This window comes from Bacillus rossius, chromosome 8 (genome assembly GCF_032445375.1).
Source record: "Bacillus rossius redtenbacheri isolate Brsri chromosome 8, Brsri_v3, whole genome shotgun sequence".
Taxonomy (NCBI): domain Eukaryota; kingdom Metazoa; phylum Arthropoda; class Insecta; order Phasmatodea; family Bacillidae; genus Bacillus; species Bacillus rossius.
In genome coordinates, this window is record NC_086336.1 from 70,799,506 (window position 1) to 70,816,902 (window position 17,397).

General features: G+C 42.5%; 1 protein-coding gene across 1 annotated transcript in view; it reads left to right on the forward strand.

Moving 5' to 3' along the window:
• LOC134535412 (inactive dipeptidyl peptidase 10-like) overlaps positions 1-17,397 on the forward strand; it is a 344,969-nt gene that overhangs the window by 249,996 nt on the left and 77,576 nt on the right. Inside the window, exon 5 of the mRNA XM_063374486.1 lies at positions 9,100-9,313. Coding sequence (XP_063230556.1) covers positions 9,100-9,313 — 214 coding nt within the window. The remainder of the gene's footprint in view (positions 1-9,099; positions 9,314-17,397) is intronic.

Here is a 17,397-nt window from a genome sequence, read left to right on the forward strand (position 1 = left end):
ACATTAATTTTTGTGAATGCTACGTTGAAAATAGGTGTTTGAAACCCCTAAATTAATTTTTTATGAATATAAAAAATTTGCTACTAAAAATTGATTTATTAGAGACCCACAATTATAAACCACTAAGTCAACTTTAAAAAAAATTTAATTTGCATAAACGTCTTGTGATATTACAAGGTAACATTTCACGACAAAAAAAAATCACGTGCTAGATAATTTATCAAGTTTTACTTGCACATTAACAGTTAAGCTGAACGGAGGTTGGTCAATAGCAGCTTTATCTACCTAAAAAATATTTCGTTTCTTGTTGAGTATTCCTTGTGCTGTTTGAAATCTCCGCGAGTAATGGCCGCAGGTTGTTGCTACTGCGCACCCAACCAGCTCTCTGGCCTGCAGAGCGCCCTGGCGGCGGGGCCAGTAAGCGCGCCGCTTGTTTATCGCGGACCAACAGTCGCCGCAGTCGGCTGGCTCGTAAACACGCGCCGGGTTATTTCCGCCCGCCTGTTGCCCCCCCCCCCCCCCCCCCGGGGGAGGGGGGAAGCCGACACTCCACCCAGACAAAGTCCCGTCTGGAACCACCGACCACACCGCCATCTAAGAATATACTAATGAAGTAACGCGTTCGACAGTGCGTGACAAGTGAGTATTTCAAAAAATATCGATGGTAACGGTTCTTTGCTGAGTGGGGCTACAATTTTCGAACGTTACGAAAATTCCGAACGCGTGAGGGGAATAGTTAGGGCGACGTCACTCCAGCGGTCGAATGAGAAGACTGCAAGGGGTGGGGGGAGGGGGAGGTACGTAGCGAGCGGATCATGCTGTATGCTGGTTGTAACGGCCGGAAGGGGAGACGGCAGGGGAGAGGTAGAAATGACGCAGCAGTGATAGTACGGAATTCTTGTAACGCTACTTGTGTTTGTCTACTCCTCGGTTTCCGTAACGGCTGACGATTGACACTTTCATATTTATTTAATTTAAGTAATCTACAATTTACTTATTCGTGTGGAAAAGATTTATTGATTTGTGCAATTGAGATTATAACTGTCATTCATTTATATGTGGATAGTTTTATCGAAAATTAAAATAATTTATCTCTACCTATTCATAAAGATCAAGAAGTTTTCACTTCTGAGGTGCGTGGATCCAAGCGTCAAAAATATGTATGTATGGTGTTCTATCATATATGTATGGACATACTTTAGGATAAATAAAACAATGTCTGTATCGGTAATACGTCAGAAAGAGTTGAGCATACATATTACTTATGAAAAATTCCAGAAAAAAAAGCCATATTTAAGAAAACTGGACTTTCCCAATAGGTATTTTCTCGATAACTTTTCGAAACTTAAATAATCGTGTGCTGTAAATTTTTCACCTGTATTTAGCTTTGACGTGAGTACGTGTATGTGTATGTTGGATGTGGTTCAGAACCCACGCAGTTACCCTACTCACGAAACCACTCGCCCGCAAGCCGGTCATGAGGAGGGGGAGGGGGGAGCGGCTCTCCCCGGCTGAGTCCCCGCGCAGCGCTGAGTCAGGGAGCGCGTCGCGCGGCGGTCACAGAGGCGCGACGGACGCGACGCGATTTATATCATCCTCCAACCAATCCCGTGGGACACATCCATGACGTCAGCGCCAACGTACTTTCCGACTGGAGAGTTATCTATATTTTCCCTTCGCCTCGCGGAGCGATGTTAACAAAAAAAGGGGGGGGGGATTGTCTGTAAAGTCGGTTCACGGACAATAATTTTACGTGATAACGTCATAAGAAAACATTGATGAAAAATTGCATACTTTTTTCATTTTCAAAATATCATTTACAGTTTTTGCAAATTTAATTTAAATAATTTGTTTAAATATAATCACGAACAATTAGTTAAAAAGCCCGCCTTAACCTGTTTGATATTATAGAAGATTTTCTCGCACGGTGGTTTGGCCGGTTCTTGCACGCTCGGCTCAGGCGGAACGTGACAATTTTTCGTGCATGCAGCATTATTGTAGTGTTTTTTTTTTAATATCTTGTTTACTCACACCTCAGTAGGTGTTAACTCAGGTTCGGTGTCGCTTTCCTGCAGGGGGGTAGATGGTGCACGAGATGGAAGGAGCTCGGGACGCGCGGCCGGACAGCCAATCCCGGGGCTCCACTCGATACCGCCGCTCGTTAGCCCGCCCGCCGCTGGGAGCGCTGGGAGCTATCGGTTTGCTAGTCTTGTTTATATAGCCCTCTATGGATGAGGGAGACCACGCACGACAGATGCTAACACAGTGGCTCGTCAGTGCATGGATGTAATTAAACCATAACAAAGTCGTGTCTCTACTATTTTATTTTTTATTTTTTAGGTATTTGAAATTTTACAAAGACTAAAAATAAATATGTGCGTGAAGTCCACACGCGACAGAAGTTAAACTTTTGATTCATTATATTATTAAGTATATAAAACATAATTCTCTTTGGCTGAGGTCGTAGATAGGTAATATAGGGAACGCTAAATTATGCTATTCCGCAACAATGCAGTTGTGAAGGTATGCAAGTGTGCAAGTATGCTGCATAACTGCTACCTCTCCCCTGCCGTCTCCTCCTCTCCTGGTTCCCCCACCACGTACCTGACTATTCCCCTCATGCGCTCGGAACTTTTATAACGCCCGAAATTTTGTAGCCCCTCAGCAAAGTATGTAGTTTCATTTCAATATTTGAAACACCTTCCTGATAATTTGTACCAGCCTTACGCAAACATTATGCGATGTAATTGGATTACACGCATCACTGTAATGATGGTAATCGTGAAGTAACATCAGTGGTCCCGAAGAGGCCACACCTGTTGCAGCCTCCCTCCTGCAGAGAGCGGGGTGTCGCTACCAGCTGCTTGTGTCCAGACCACCAGGGTCACTGGACTGCAACTGAGGTAAACCACGGGGAGAATACGAACGACCACGAGCGTGGATCCCAGGATGGTAGAGGGACGCCTAGAATTAAAAATAACCTCATTGAGGGGTTTAGCATGGGCTTGCAAATCATTTGATTAGCAGACCGAAATTTTAAACTATGCAATGAACCGGCTCCGGGAAAAGCTAAAAAAAAAAAAAAACTTGCATTGACCTGATTTTAGAATCTGAATTTCATTAAAATACTGCCCGTCTTGTTAAAATTCACTAAAGCCGTTAAAACTACAGGGTTGGTAAAAGTAAAACGTCAAAACTAATTTATTTTGGAAAATTTTCCGAATATCTTAAAGTTTTCAGCTTATTGCTTTCTTATAGGCCAGAACGTACAAGCATCCAGTCCAGAGATGGCTCATGTGGGTTAAAACCCGCGAAACTCTCAAGCCCTGCGTACGTAATATGTACAAAATACCAGTAGCTATTTCATTTACAATCTAAGTAATGTCAACTTTGAATCAACGTTTAAAATAACCCTAACCTTACCAGCAGGCACTTGTTTAAATTCTAAAACTCTTAAGTTTATGCACTAACTCGTAATTTCAATTAATACCTTTGCCAAAAATAAAATATATCTTAATTAGTAAACGCAAAAATTCGCCATTCAGAAAAATTGAAGCAAATAATTATTACATTCTGGACACAGCAAAACAAATTCATTATGTCCAACAGGTACTTGTTTTTTCTTATGTACACTGTCGTAAACAACTACGTCACAACCGAGTTTTGCCCTCGAGGCAACCGAAACATTTGGAATTTTTTTTTCTTCTGAAAAGCCTGTCTCTATCATGCTTCCGTTCCTTGCATTATTGTCAATGGTTTAGAATCCCTTAGCCTCTCATGCTCTACTTAGATGATTGAAACACGGTTATTTTGACCCTTTGCGTGAAATGTAGAGTGACTGACGTCAAAATGATAAACCCAGCGACAAAGACGCGCTGCAAAATCTCCCCCAGCAGCAAAGAGCGTACACGTGAAAGTGGCTGTGTTAGGCATAGGCCGACGACAATGGCCTGGGGCGGAGAGAATACGCGTGTAACATGGTGTATTTTCTCGTCTCCCTCCATATCCACGTGGACAGGAAGAAGATTTGGAAGAAACAGCATCAGCTCTCTTTGTGTGTGTGTGTGTGTTCGCGTGCAGCGAGTAAAACTCAACATTCTGGAGCCGATTTTGTATGTATTCTTTTCCTCTCTTGTTTCGCGCGCTCAGTTAACCCCCTCACCCCCTCCTGCTGAACCTGACGAGAAGGCCAAACAGAGAACGTCACAGCAACTCCAGTTCCTCGTGAATACTGTATTGCCCGCCGCGACAGTGTTTTTTTTCTTTCCGCTCGCGAGCGCCCCGCAAAGACAGAGCACTCGGCTCAAAGGGCGGGAGAGTAATTAGAGTCTTCGGGAGCGTTGTTTTTTTTTCCCGCGTGGCCGGGCCTTTGTGCGCGGGCAGCGGTCGACCCGGGGCCCGGGGCTGAATCTGCCGAGGGGCAGGGGGTGGGGGGTGGAAGAACAAACGACGCTGCGTGAATAATGCATCTCCGCCGATCAACTGCTGCTGCGCTCTCGAGCCAGAAGGTTAACAACGCCCCGGGTAGGGGGGGTGGGGTGGAGGCTGAGAGGGTGGGATGGAGTAAATGGGGTCGTCGAGAACACACTCTCCCCCCCCCTCCACAACTCACCGCCACGCTGCGTGCTCGCATTACCGTCGACGAGCACGTCCGTTGAAGGGGGGGGGGGACGGTGGACATCCCCCGTCGCGGTCAACTGCGACGATCAAGTCCGCAACAGCTGCAGCTGTGTTGGGAGCTCGGGGTTTGTAGTGTCTTTGAATATATATATTGTATAGAAGTCGCCAGCCCAGGTTAAAATTTCTAATACGGTTTTGAGGTAGTTGGTTAATTCACCGCCGCAATCGCCACCATCTCTAGGGCATCGACTTGTGGTGGTCCCTAGCGGACAAGTGTCCAACTCTTCAAACACCCCTTCCCCCTCCTGTTGAACGACCTTGAGCTGCAGAGAATGATGTATGAGGGGTGCGGGGTATGACAGCAGGCGACAGCGCTGCGCTCTAACGTGTAAATAACAACTAAGACGATACAGGGCGTTACGACAGCGCACTGCAGCGGTGAAGTTCCCAAGCTGCTCATCATACGCTTCTGAAAAACGTAGAGTAAATCCTATCCACTCGCGACTTCTATACAGTATATATATTCAAAGGTAGTGTTTCGCGGCACGGAACTGGATGCGTTTACACCGCCACCACCCCCGCGTGATGCAGAAGCGCACCTCCGTGCAGCCACGACTGCAGCCAAGGGCACACCTCCCGCCAGGATTGTTGAAGCCCTTGCATCAGGAAGGTACCGGGAGGTCACTCAGCCGAACTAACACGCCTTTTGCCATTCCGGGTTACTTCACCGTAATGCTTTGGTTTTATGTGAACTTGATTTTTGATTCCTCGCTCATTTTATGTAAGATACAAAATATTTATTGACAAATACAAAAAAAGTTATCTAACTTGGTTGTAATCATTCAAACGTAGACAATTTTGCTAAAATTTGTAAAATAGTGAACAAGATGCTCACGACGCCTTAAATCAGTTTAAAAAAAATTCTGGCAACAAAAAAAATATATATATATATTGAAAAAAACGGTCCAAAATTGCATTTATCGCTCACAAGATAACCGATTAATCAGCGAAAGAACACCAATTATTATGTTTCGCTCATAATTAGAATGATTATAATTTTAAAACTTTTTTTTTTGCAGAACCAACAAACATTAAATTATTTTCCAAGTTTTATATCTCCCATCCTTTAACTGGTAACTGTTCCCAACAAAGATACTGGTAACTATTCCCAACCAAGACAAAAACCGTAAGACAAAAAATACTCCATTAAGAAATAATTCATTGTTTTTTTTTTGTCTCGAGACAAATACTTTACTGGACCCTAGCCATGCAGCAAGGAAAAAAAATTCACTGTAATTATTTCAGAATTTTTAAGGGGGGGAAAAATATATACTAGCGTGAATATGACAGCCAAAAGAAAGTGCGGCATCGGGTCACTCCCTGACGAGCTTCCAGCTGTCCGTCTAGCAGCCCGGCGCTGGACCACCAGGGGGGGGGGGGGGTGCTGGGTCAAGTGGCGCGGTGCAGCGGGGGTCTCAGCAACCTGCTCGGCTGTTCGGCGCAGGGCCGCCAACTGCGCGCCCTGGTGTCGGTGGCCCACGAGCTGAAGAGCCCGAGGGTGTATCGAGAGTTGGCATAGCCCACGCGACTGTCCACTGTGCCAGCTGGGACCAGAGGGAGGATTCCTCCTCGCAAGTCTGTCCTGCTCTGCTCGACTCCTTCACCTCACCCTTCACCCCTCTTCAGCGCCTCCTCCGTAGCATCTGGAGCGCTTCCTTCAGTCACCTATTGTGTGCTCATCTACCATCATTTCTTTTTTAATGTTACAAATTTTTATATTCCCTATCATGACACACATGGACTTCCGTTAACGTAAAACATTTTTTTTGTGTAAAACGTGAGTCCCTTTACCTAATAAATTACAGTTTTTAGGAAAAAAAATAGCGGTTACTAATTATATATGTTATAGTTTTTTTAATGTAAGTTTCGATTTTCTCTTAAAATGATTGCGACGCCAAATACATAAACTCGCAAGTGTCTTTCATCATCAGAACATCAAGGATTGTTTGTAGGTTTGAGTTTGATGCCATACTTCTTTGGACTAAAGTTGGCGTGACATGTTCAAAAGGAGCTTCTGAGGTTATGTAAATCGTTAAAATAATAGAGGTGCATGCTTCAACATAGAAAAAAAAAATTCCTAAATCTATAGATAGTATAAATCAGTACTTACCTGATTATTAATTCGGCTATGCTTATAGTTGTGGATTGGCAGGTATGAGAGAATAACGCAAATTTATTTGGCAATAAGCAAGCTATTAAAATATTACTTACAAAAAATATTGCAATCGTGAATCGACTTAAACAGCTGGCAGAACTCTGAAACGAAGTTCGTCGAGAAGGGAATAGACATATTTAAACGATTTTAGCTAGAAATACAAAGTGCTATACTGTGCAGCAAACAGGTCAGTGAACCCGAAATATTTTTTAGTCTTTATTATCGGCCATCATTCTAAGAAACTGTCCACATCATTGATAGGAGTTGTTTTGTTTAGTAGACAGGATGCCTGTCAAATTACCAAAGGTCACTAATTTTTTTATGAAGATGGTAGGAATTCCTAGCCGGAGTCACAAACTACTTCTTAGCTTATAGTTTGATGTTCACGTCTTTGCAAATGATTATGTAATAGTCTATGAAGATGGTTGCAACAATGCACGTCATCAATTCCAAGTACCCAAAAGCCAAAACGAAGTTACAAATTGTGGTTTGAAAATGTACTTTTATGGGAATCCAGCCTGGCTGTTGTTTTTACTGTGGAATGTACTTGGGAACCGTTGCAGGAACATGTCCCACACTTAATGGTGCGCGAAGGCCACGCTGCAGACAACAACAAGCGTGGGTGTGAAAGTGGGAAGCCTTTATTTCACAGACGAGAGAGCCACACCCTAAGTTCCCCGAAGTTCATGCTCGCTTTTTTTTTCGTTCTATCTCATTGTATAAACCGGTGTGGCATTAAATTTTGCGGTCGATTAGGATAGGTTAGCTACATTATAAATACTTTAAAACATTGTGGATGGTTGGTTATATTTGGTAAGTATAGCTACATTAAAAATACTGTAAAATCATTTTATGGTTTCTTAGCAAATAACTTTTTAATATGTAGCTATCCAGGGCTAGGAAACAGTTTACATGATTTCACAGTATCTTTAATGTAGCTATCCTAACCAAATCAATCGTCCACAATGTTTTAAAGTATTTATAATGTAGCTAACCTAACCTAATTGACCATTAGTGATCATGAGTTGTCGAAAATAAACATTCACGGAATATGGGGCGTCCCGAGAATATTTGTGGACGACAAAGACTTCCTAGATTTTATACGGTATGAAAAATATACAATTCCACGAAGTACGTTTCTTCAATTAGGTATTTTCCTCTAAAAACAATTACAAATAAATACCGTTGCCTTGTTTATGGTCTTTCTTTTTATCAACACCGCCATATTTATTTGTAGAGACCGGAAAAATTCGCGGTAGGTATTCATTTCGCGATATATGCTAAAATTCAAATACACATACCTCTAAGCTGCTTTTGTTATTGGCTCACTCTGTTCATCTGGACGACTATGGGCCAATGGGAGATACTTAACCAAAGAAGTACCGTATCACAGGCAAACCATTTGAGACGACTCACGAGTCAGCAGCCAATAAACAGCCGTTATTTTCCCGAGTGTGCTGAGAACTGTGTAGTCGATCCTGAAGGTCAACGAAAACGCGAATTTTTCCGGTCCCTATTTATTTACTTTTTTTTTTCCTAACCTAACTAAAACTAAGTGTATTTTGGAGGGGTCCGGGATAGGGAGGTACCTATGTGCGTCTCAGGCCGAAGCCTATACGCCTAGTCATGCTGGGATTAGCCATGCAGGGAGAGGGTCGCATGCATCGTGTGCTAGGAGGGGATTGGCCAGCCATGACTAACTCCCCTCACTCTTAAATCTAGACTATAACTAGAGATAGGTTGGGCCCCGGGTGAAACCTGCATAGACACAGGGAAAACCCTGGGCACATTCATGCGGGATGCAAATTGGCATGCATTACGTGTAGGAATTTACAGGATATTTATTTACAATGAACAAAATAAAAACTCGTAGATGCACGATCGGTAGAGACCTGAAAAATTCGCGGATTCGTTTCGTGTATTGCTGAAATTCAAATAATTTTACCTAAGTGCTGCTTCTGTCATTGGTTCACTGTTAATCTGGAGGACTGAGGGCCAATTAGAGACCCTCACTCATAGAAGTGTCGAATCACAGGCCACCCAGTCGAGACGACTCACAAGTCAGCAGCCAATGAACAGTTTGCATTTGCCTGAGTGTGCAGAGGATATCGGAGTCTATCCTGAAGGTCATTGAACCCGCGAATTTTTCCGGTCTCTAACGATCGGTAGTTTGGCTCTGTCGCCTGTGGAAAGAAGGCTCCCCGCGGGTGTGTGCGAGTGAGAGAGGGAGAAGGGGGCTGAGGCAAGGTGCGCGTGTTCTGCAGGAGCTGGTGTCGTCGGGACCCAAGCAGATGAACTGGCGCGGGATCCTGATCGCGCTGCTCGTCATCGTCGCCGTGCTGGGCCTCATCGTGTTCTCCATCGTGCTGCTGTCTCCTCCCGACGAGGGCCCGCGCGTCAGGGGCCGCAAGTTCTCGCTGGACGACGTGCTGGGCCCGCTCTTCCGCGCGCCCAGCTTCAACGGCACCTGGGTCTCCGGTGAGTGCCTCCGCTCGGTCACGCGCCACGACGCCGAACGTACCACAACGCCCGAAATCCATAACGCCGAATGCCAAATTGACCACAACGCCGACAGCTAGAAAACTGCTGTGCACCACAACGCCGAAAAATGTCATTGCAGGACTGCCACAAAGGTTAGGTTAGGTAAGGTTAGCACACAAATTCATTCAGTTGTTTATCATTTTGCTCCTGTACTCCCTCCCCCCTCGCCAAACCCGCAGCAACATTTTTTTTTTCTGTGTTACTGTATTTCGGCGTTGTGGTACACAGCAGTTTTCTAGCTGTCGGCGTTGCGGTCAGCAGTTTTCTAGCTGTCGGTAGTTGCTCCTCCTCCGCCTTGGTCTGTCCACCTTGAACCACGACCCTGACGTTTGGCAAAAACAAATCGGTCGTCTGTGAAGTCGGTTTACGGACGATAGTTACAGAGACCTTTAAATTTCGCGGATTCATTTCGCGACAGGTAATAGTCCAAATACTTTCGACATTATTTTGCCTCAGTGATTGGGCCACAGTTTATCTGAAGGACTCTGGGCCAATGAAAGATCTTTAACAGAAGAATTAGCGACATTCCAGTCAACAGGTGTTACGAGTCGGTAACCAATCAGCAGATGTAATTTGCACGAGTGCATAGAGGATCATGGAGTCTATCATTTAGGGATTTGAATTCGCGAATTTTACAGGTCTCTAACGATAGTTTAACGTGACAACGTCATAACAAAACATTGATGAAACGATTGCATACTTTTATGAATAAAATCGAATCATTTTTTATTAAATTATCACTATTTTGCATGGATACAAAGAAGGAGTGAAATGAAATCTACAATTTAATTGATAAATTTATTTTTATTTGCACTCATTAATTCAATATGTTTATTACTTTAACAAAGAGATTATTTTAACTATAACTTTTATACATGTTTGCTATTTAACTTCTTCCAATCTGTGTTATTCTGTTAAGGATAGGACGATGATAGGAAAAGTAGGAAAGGAATGGGAGTGTTTCAAGTTTAATGTGCCTCGAAAAAGTCAAATAGATGGTTGTTCCAATCCAGTGAAAGAGAGATAGATGCGGCGCAAGCGTAGAATGAGCGTAACGGGACACAGAGTAACGAGACAATGTGCGTAACGGGACACTTTTTCGTGCGTGCAGCTGGCGTTCATCGATTTATTAGACGTTGTCACGTCAATAAGATACCCCCAGTGAAATTGCGGTGACAATTACGATGTATCTAAAAACTTACATATATTTATATTTTTATTTGTTGAAATCTTGGATTCTAGTAAATTCCAGAGACCGCTGTTTGGATTCCAGTAAATTCCAGAGACCGCCTAAGTTAGTGAAGGCAGACATTTTGTGGCCAAGTTGGGCGAAAACTTACACGATTTGAGCATATGCCTTCTAAGTTACCCATAGTTAACAAAAAATTAGATGTCGTGGTACGGGGTGAGAATTTTTAAGAGTTTCAGAGGTAAACGAAGACTTCATTAGAACAGGAAATTAAAAGTTCGCCCCAGTGAAGGAGTGTGTGGAGAGAGACGTCAAACCGAGCCGAAGACGAAGACGGATGACCCATGGACTTCAGTCATTGAATACATCCGTTGTTGGCCCCATACGGACTTGTGGGGTCTTACTATAACCCCCCCCCCCCTCCTCCTCCTTTTTCCCATAGAGAAGGCGGAATATTTTAAAAATAAACTTTTTTAACAAAGTATACAACTCAACCAGGACCTCAAATTTCAACAATGTTTTTGCTGAATAATTTGTAAGTTTGGAATGTAAAACTGAATAAAAACAATCAAAATCAGTTTAGCGTTATTAAATTCCTATAAATTACGTTTACTTTATATGTATAAAGAATAGTATTCTACGGTTTACTGACAAACATTTTACATTAATAGTGCGTAGTAATGGAAGGCATCCATTATATTTCTGTATTCCCTTGGGTTGCAGTCACTGGCGGATCCAGGAGGTAGCCATATCAGCATGCCCCCCCCCCCCCCTTTTTTTTCTCACCCAGCACCTTGAACACTGAAATATTTTCAGATTTTCTGCTAATTTCTTTACATAGTTTACCAAACTTACTAAAGTATTATTTTATTGCAATGCTGTATGTAACAGGACGTTTATGAACCACCAATAATATGTACTAAATATTTCATCTATAAATGTACTAAAATTGTATTAGAAAAATTATTTTAGTCCTCCCCTGACCTAAAATCTGGATCCGGCGTTGGTTACAGCCGGATCATAAATATCTGGAATTCTATTTTTTTTTTAATATAATTCCGTATGTTTTCAAGTCTTTGAAGTTAAACCTTTAACCAAAAAATCGTAGGATTTTTTTTTCTGCCCAGCTGTGTTTATCCTCGATCCAGCATCTTAAGTGCTTTGAGCGGCGGGTTGCCATGGGGATGGCGGCTGGGCGCTGGGACGCAACTGCCAAATCTGCGGCGTGGGAGGCCGTAATCCGCTCATCGCCTCCCCTCCCTCCCCCCCCCCCTTTCCACCCTCTCGGAGCGATCCCCTTGCCTCATCTCGCTCTGTCCCGAGTCGACCTACAAGAACACTGGCCTGAGTGATAACATTCTGCTGGCTCTCGCAGTATGTGAGCGTAAAAACCAAATGGGTTCATAAAGTAAATTCAAAAAAGAAAAAAAATTGGTTGTCTGTAAAGTCGGTTTACGGACGATAGTTTAACGTGACAACGTCATAACAAAACATTGATGAAATGATTGCATACTTTTATCAATAAAATTGAATCATTTTTATTGAATTATCACTATTTTGTATGGATACAAAGAAGGAGTGAAATGAAATCTACAATTTAATTGATAAATTTACTTTTATTTGCACTCATTAATTCAAATATGTTTATTACTTTAACGAAGAGATTACTTTAACTATAACTTTTATACATGTTTGCTATTTAACTTCTTCCAATCTGTGTTATTCTGTTAAGGATAGGACGATAGGAAAAGTAGGAAACGAATGGGAGTGTTTCAAGTTTAATGTGCTTCTAAAAAGTCAAATCGATGGTTGTTCAAATCGAGTGGAAGAGAGATAAATGTGGCGCAAGCGTACAGTGAGCGTAACGGGACAATGTGGGTAACGGGACACTTTTAAGTGCGTGCAGCCGGCGTTCATCGTTTTATTAGACGTTGTCACGTCAAAAAGAAAATAATTTGGAAAACTTCATTACTTGATGAAGCAGGTGCGTGAGGACGAAACCAAATTTATGGATTATTTCAGAATAAACACAATTCAGTTTGACAGCGTTTTATTTATCATCAATATTAAAAAAATTTAGAAGAAAAAAATTAAATTACTGGGGAAGCATTATTAAGCAGAACGATTGACTATTTGTTTTGGGGTCAGTAAATAATGATTTCATGACGATGTTATTTTAAACGATGAATTGTAAACGAAATAAAAGGCAAATTAAACACAATCGGGATTCAGAAAATGACCGTGCTGGCTTGTGTTTCTAATACCTGTACGTCTCATTCGTCCACTGCGCCTGTCACGGAGCGGACACCAGCCCGACTCCACGTTGCTTCCGTCATCCGACATCAGCTCATTCAGTCTTGTTTCCTGTGAATGTTTGACGTAACAACGTCTAATCATTCGATGAACGCCAGCTGCACCCACGAAAAAGTGTCCCGTTACGCACATTGTCCCGTTACGCTGTGTCCCGTTACGCTCATTGTACGCTTGCGCCGCATCTATCTCTCTTCCACTCGATTGGAACAACCAACGATTTGACTTTTTCGAGGCACATTAAACTTGAAACACTCCCATTCGTTTCCTACTTTTCCTATCATCGTCCTATCCTTAACAGAATAACACAGATTGGAAGAAGTTAAATAGCAAACATGTATAAAAGTTATAGTTAAAATAATCTCTTCGTTGAAGTAATAAACATATTTGAATTAATGAGTGCAAATAAAAGTAAATTGATCAATTAAATTGTAGATTTCATTTCACTCCTTCTTTGTATCCATACAAAATAGTGATAATTCAATAAAAATGATTCAAAATTTATTCATAAAAGTATGCAATCATTTCATCAATGTTTTGTTATGACGTTGTCACGTTAAACTATCGTCCGTAAACCGACTTTACAGACAACCAATTTTATATTCATAATTTTATTAATTTTTGATTTTCGGAGTTTTTCTATGACAAACAGTGCAAAACTGCAATGGCATATGTCCAAAAATAACTGCATTAAATCATTTCCCTTTACACGCGCTGCCAATCTTTGAGAATATCTAAATTTTGGAGAAAATTTCTCTTGTTTAATTAGATTAGTTTGATAAAATGTGTGTCTCATTTACTTAATATTTTACAATCTGGTATTTATTGTAAAATTTTCAGAGTTACCAAGCGTAATTAATTGCACTTCTGTGAATCGGACGTTTTTCGTTTCGAAACAAAACCTTCAAAATGGTTCAAACATAATAAAAAAAAATATTGTGTGGGCATATAAATACTTAAAAATAACTTCAAAAACTTCTAATATAATAAGATTTGACACGCAAAACCCAAAATCATTGCAAAGATTTGTAGGTTTCGGTTTCATCCATCCGTCCGTGTGAAGATAATAGGGTTTTTGACTGACGGATGGAATTTTTTGGGCCACATGATTGGCTGCAGGACGGATGGAGGTGACTCGAAGTGGCACAGTGGCCGTAACTGTAGAGGCGTCCTAACCAATTACGAAAAAAATATTAGTAAATAGTGTAAATACACATTGTAAGTAAAAAAAATCTAAAGCAAATATTAATTAACATGACCTTGATTGACATAATCAGCAAATCCTCCGTATAACATAAAACATATTAGTATACCTTAAAAAATTGAAAGACTGAAAAAAAATTTGTGAGGTGCTGGGTCTTGCAATGTTACAATTCGTTTTGTGAGGTCTCCTGTGAACTCTGTCAGCAGTAGGTCGTAACTGTCGTGCTCTTGGAGAGGACTCGTGTTGCTCGGACCCTGGGGGGGATTGTGCCCCCCCCCCTCCCCCCGGCTCGATGGCCCTGCTGGTAAGTTTGCTGACGTCAGTGGGTAATGTGATCCGGGAGGCCTCGCTGATGTGCGGTGTGATTGCGAGCCCATTACAGCTCTCCGCCCCGCGACTAAGACCACCCGTGCGGTCGGAACTCATTTCCCTCCTGCTTGTCCGCGGTCCGGCCACTCCGCTGGGTTAGTGGTCGCTCTCATATGTATCAGTCCGCGGGGGGACAGCGAGCAATTAGCGGCGCAAGAGTGTGGCTGTCCGTCCACTCGTTGTTATCCCCGCTTCTGCGTCTGTCGACGATAAAAGTGATTCCATAACCGTTGCATAGTGACTGGGAAAAAGTTGCGGTTTCGATGACCTTCAGGATAGACTACTCAGTCCTCTACTGGGGACGTAAACACGCCAGTTCATTCATTGGCTGCTGAGTTGTGAGTCGTCTCAACTGGTTTCCCTGTGATTCCATACTTATTCGGGTGAGTGTTTCTCATTGGCCCAGGGCCGCCCAGATTAGCTGTGAGCCAATGTTATCCACGTAAACGCTATCCATCTCTAGAGACCGGAAAAGTTCGTGGATCCCTTTTGTTATACGCTAAAATTCAAATAACTATATATATATATAATATTTATATATCCTGCGCTGCTTCTCCCATTGGTTCACTCTTGATGTGGAGGACTCTGAGCTAATTGGTGACCCTCGGTTAAAGAAGTGTCGACTCACGAGTCACCCAGTTCATGCGTCTCACAAGTCAGCAGCCAATGAGTTGACGCTCTTCCAGTGGAACTAGCTAACTGCTAAAGGAATCAGAGCGAAGTCGGCAGATAGTCTACCCAAATTGCAAACTATACCAAAATCTGTGGCAGGATAAACAAAGAAAAGGCGAAAAATCAACTTTGATGCCAATTTTACTGAAGTGCTTTACACACAAACGATGTACACCAGTATAGCTAGTCTATTGGTTTTATAACACATAAAATTAGTGGTGCACCACACAAAATGACCTAAACATGAATGCAACAACATGATACAAATTTAATATGTGTAGGAACTAAATAATAATCTCAAAAAGGGCGCAAGCGAATAGAATTTAGTTTGCCTTGGAATCCCTGCACCTAATAAATTATCTTTCAAATGACAAACGCCCTAATGGGGCGACAAGAATAAAGCAAGAAATTTATTTACACATTATATAACAATTAAAATGTAAATATTTAGTGTTCATACAATGTCAAACCATCAGCCACAATGTACTGTTATAAATAATGGCCGGGTAGATATCAGTTTTAAAAGTGGTAAACTAAAGTTTGTAAGTACCCTGGGAAAACACATTAATTTAAAAATCTTAATAAACGCTGAAATACGCAGTGGGCACCAAGCATGACGATTTTGGTGTACGATGTACTTTTAATTTTTTGACGTGATAACGTCTTATAAATCGATTAACGCCGGCTGCACGCACGGAAAAGCATGACACATTGTCACGTTCCGCCTGAGCCGAGCGTGCCAAGAACCGGCCAACCACCGTGCGAGAAAAAATCTTCTATAATATCAAACAGGTTAAGGCGGTTTTTTTAAACTAATTGTTTCGTGATTTATATTTTAAACAAATTATTTAAATTAAATTTTGCAAAATCTGTAAATAATATTTGAAAATTAAAAAGTATGCACATTTTCATGAATGTTTTCTTATGACTTTATCACACGTAAAACTATAGTCCGTAAACCGACTTTACAGACAATCCTCCTTTTTTTATTCTTCAAAAACGTCTTTGCGCCACTACAAGTAGGTTCGTGGCCTGTAACGTTTAAGTGCGATATGCTAATATGAAACAGCTCATTACATTCGTCGAGGACAGTTTCTGGGAATCAGACACACTTCTCCTTGGAGTCTGACGAGCTCGGGTGCAGCCTGTGACAGGCGCTCGCCACAGACGTGACTGGGTCGCACGGGAAGCCTGAGATGTCCATCAAGTTCTGTCCCTGCCCGAACACGCCCGAATATTCACCTTCCGCCAACCTCGGGATTTGTTTTATATTTTTTCCGCAGGAAAAATGAATTTCAAATATTAAAAGTGGTCTGTTAGGTTAGCTACATTAAAACACTTTAAAACACTATATGGACGGTTAGTTAGGTTAGTTTATATAGCTACATTAAAATAAACAGAGAAATATAAATATATATAAATGAACCCGAGGTTGGCCGAAGGTGAATATTCGGGCGTGTTCGGGCAGGGACAGAACTTGATGTACATCTTAGGCTTCCCCAGACAGGCACGTCGTGTCTCGTTAGCGGGCGGCTCTAATTGGCGGGGCGTGGGGCTCGCCAGGTATTTATCGAGGCTTGAGAAAGGGGGGGGGGGGGAATAGTGTCCCCAGAGGCGGGGGTAACGCGCGAGTGAGGAGACCTCGTTATTAATTATCACGTCCTTTTATTTTTTTTCTCTTCGCCCTCACCACTTGCTAGTCCGTGCTACCCATTCTGATTCCCCCCCCTCCTCCCGCTCAGATTATCCCGTCCCCTGGGTGATTGTCCCCCCCCCCCCCTTCCCCCCCAGCGGTGATTGGCGGGTCGATAGCCTCCCGCCGAGGCAGCACCCCTCGCCTGCTGGTTGCCCGGGGCAACAGCCCCTCCCCCGCCACCAGGGTGTGGAGGGGAGGGAGTGGCTCCCCACCCCTCAGCCTGCCCCTGGCCCGCCGTCTCCGCAGCACAGGCGGGAGTGGCGAGCGGTCTACCTCCCAGGGGCACCCGCCTCTGTCCCAGCGACAACTACTCCCGAGTTCCGTCACCCTGTTTAGTTTTGAAACTGTACCATTTTTAACGGTGAAAATGACTGAAACACGCGTTTTCGTAATAATTTATGGGCATGAAACTCCCGGTAGAAATGGTTTGAATAATTTCTTTCAGAAAATATCAATTAATTTTACCTGGCATTTCAAAATTCTCAAATTTGTTACTATTTTGACAGCCAAGAAACATGAAATTAGTTTTTGTGATAGAAATGCAAACCATATCATGAAGTAGCCAGTGGCATTGCAGTTAA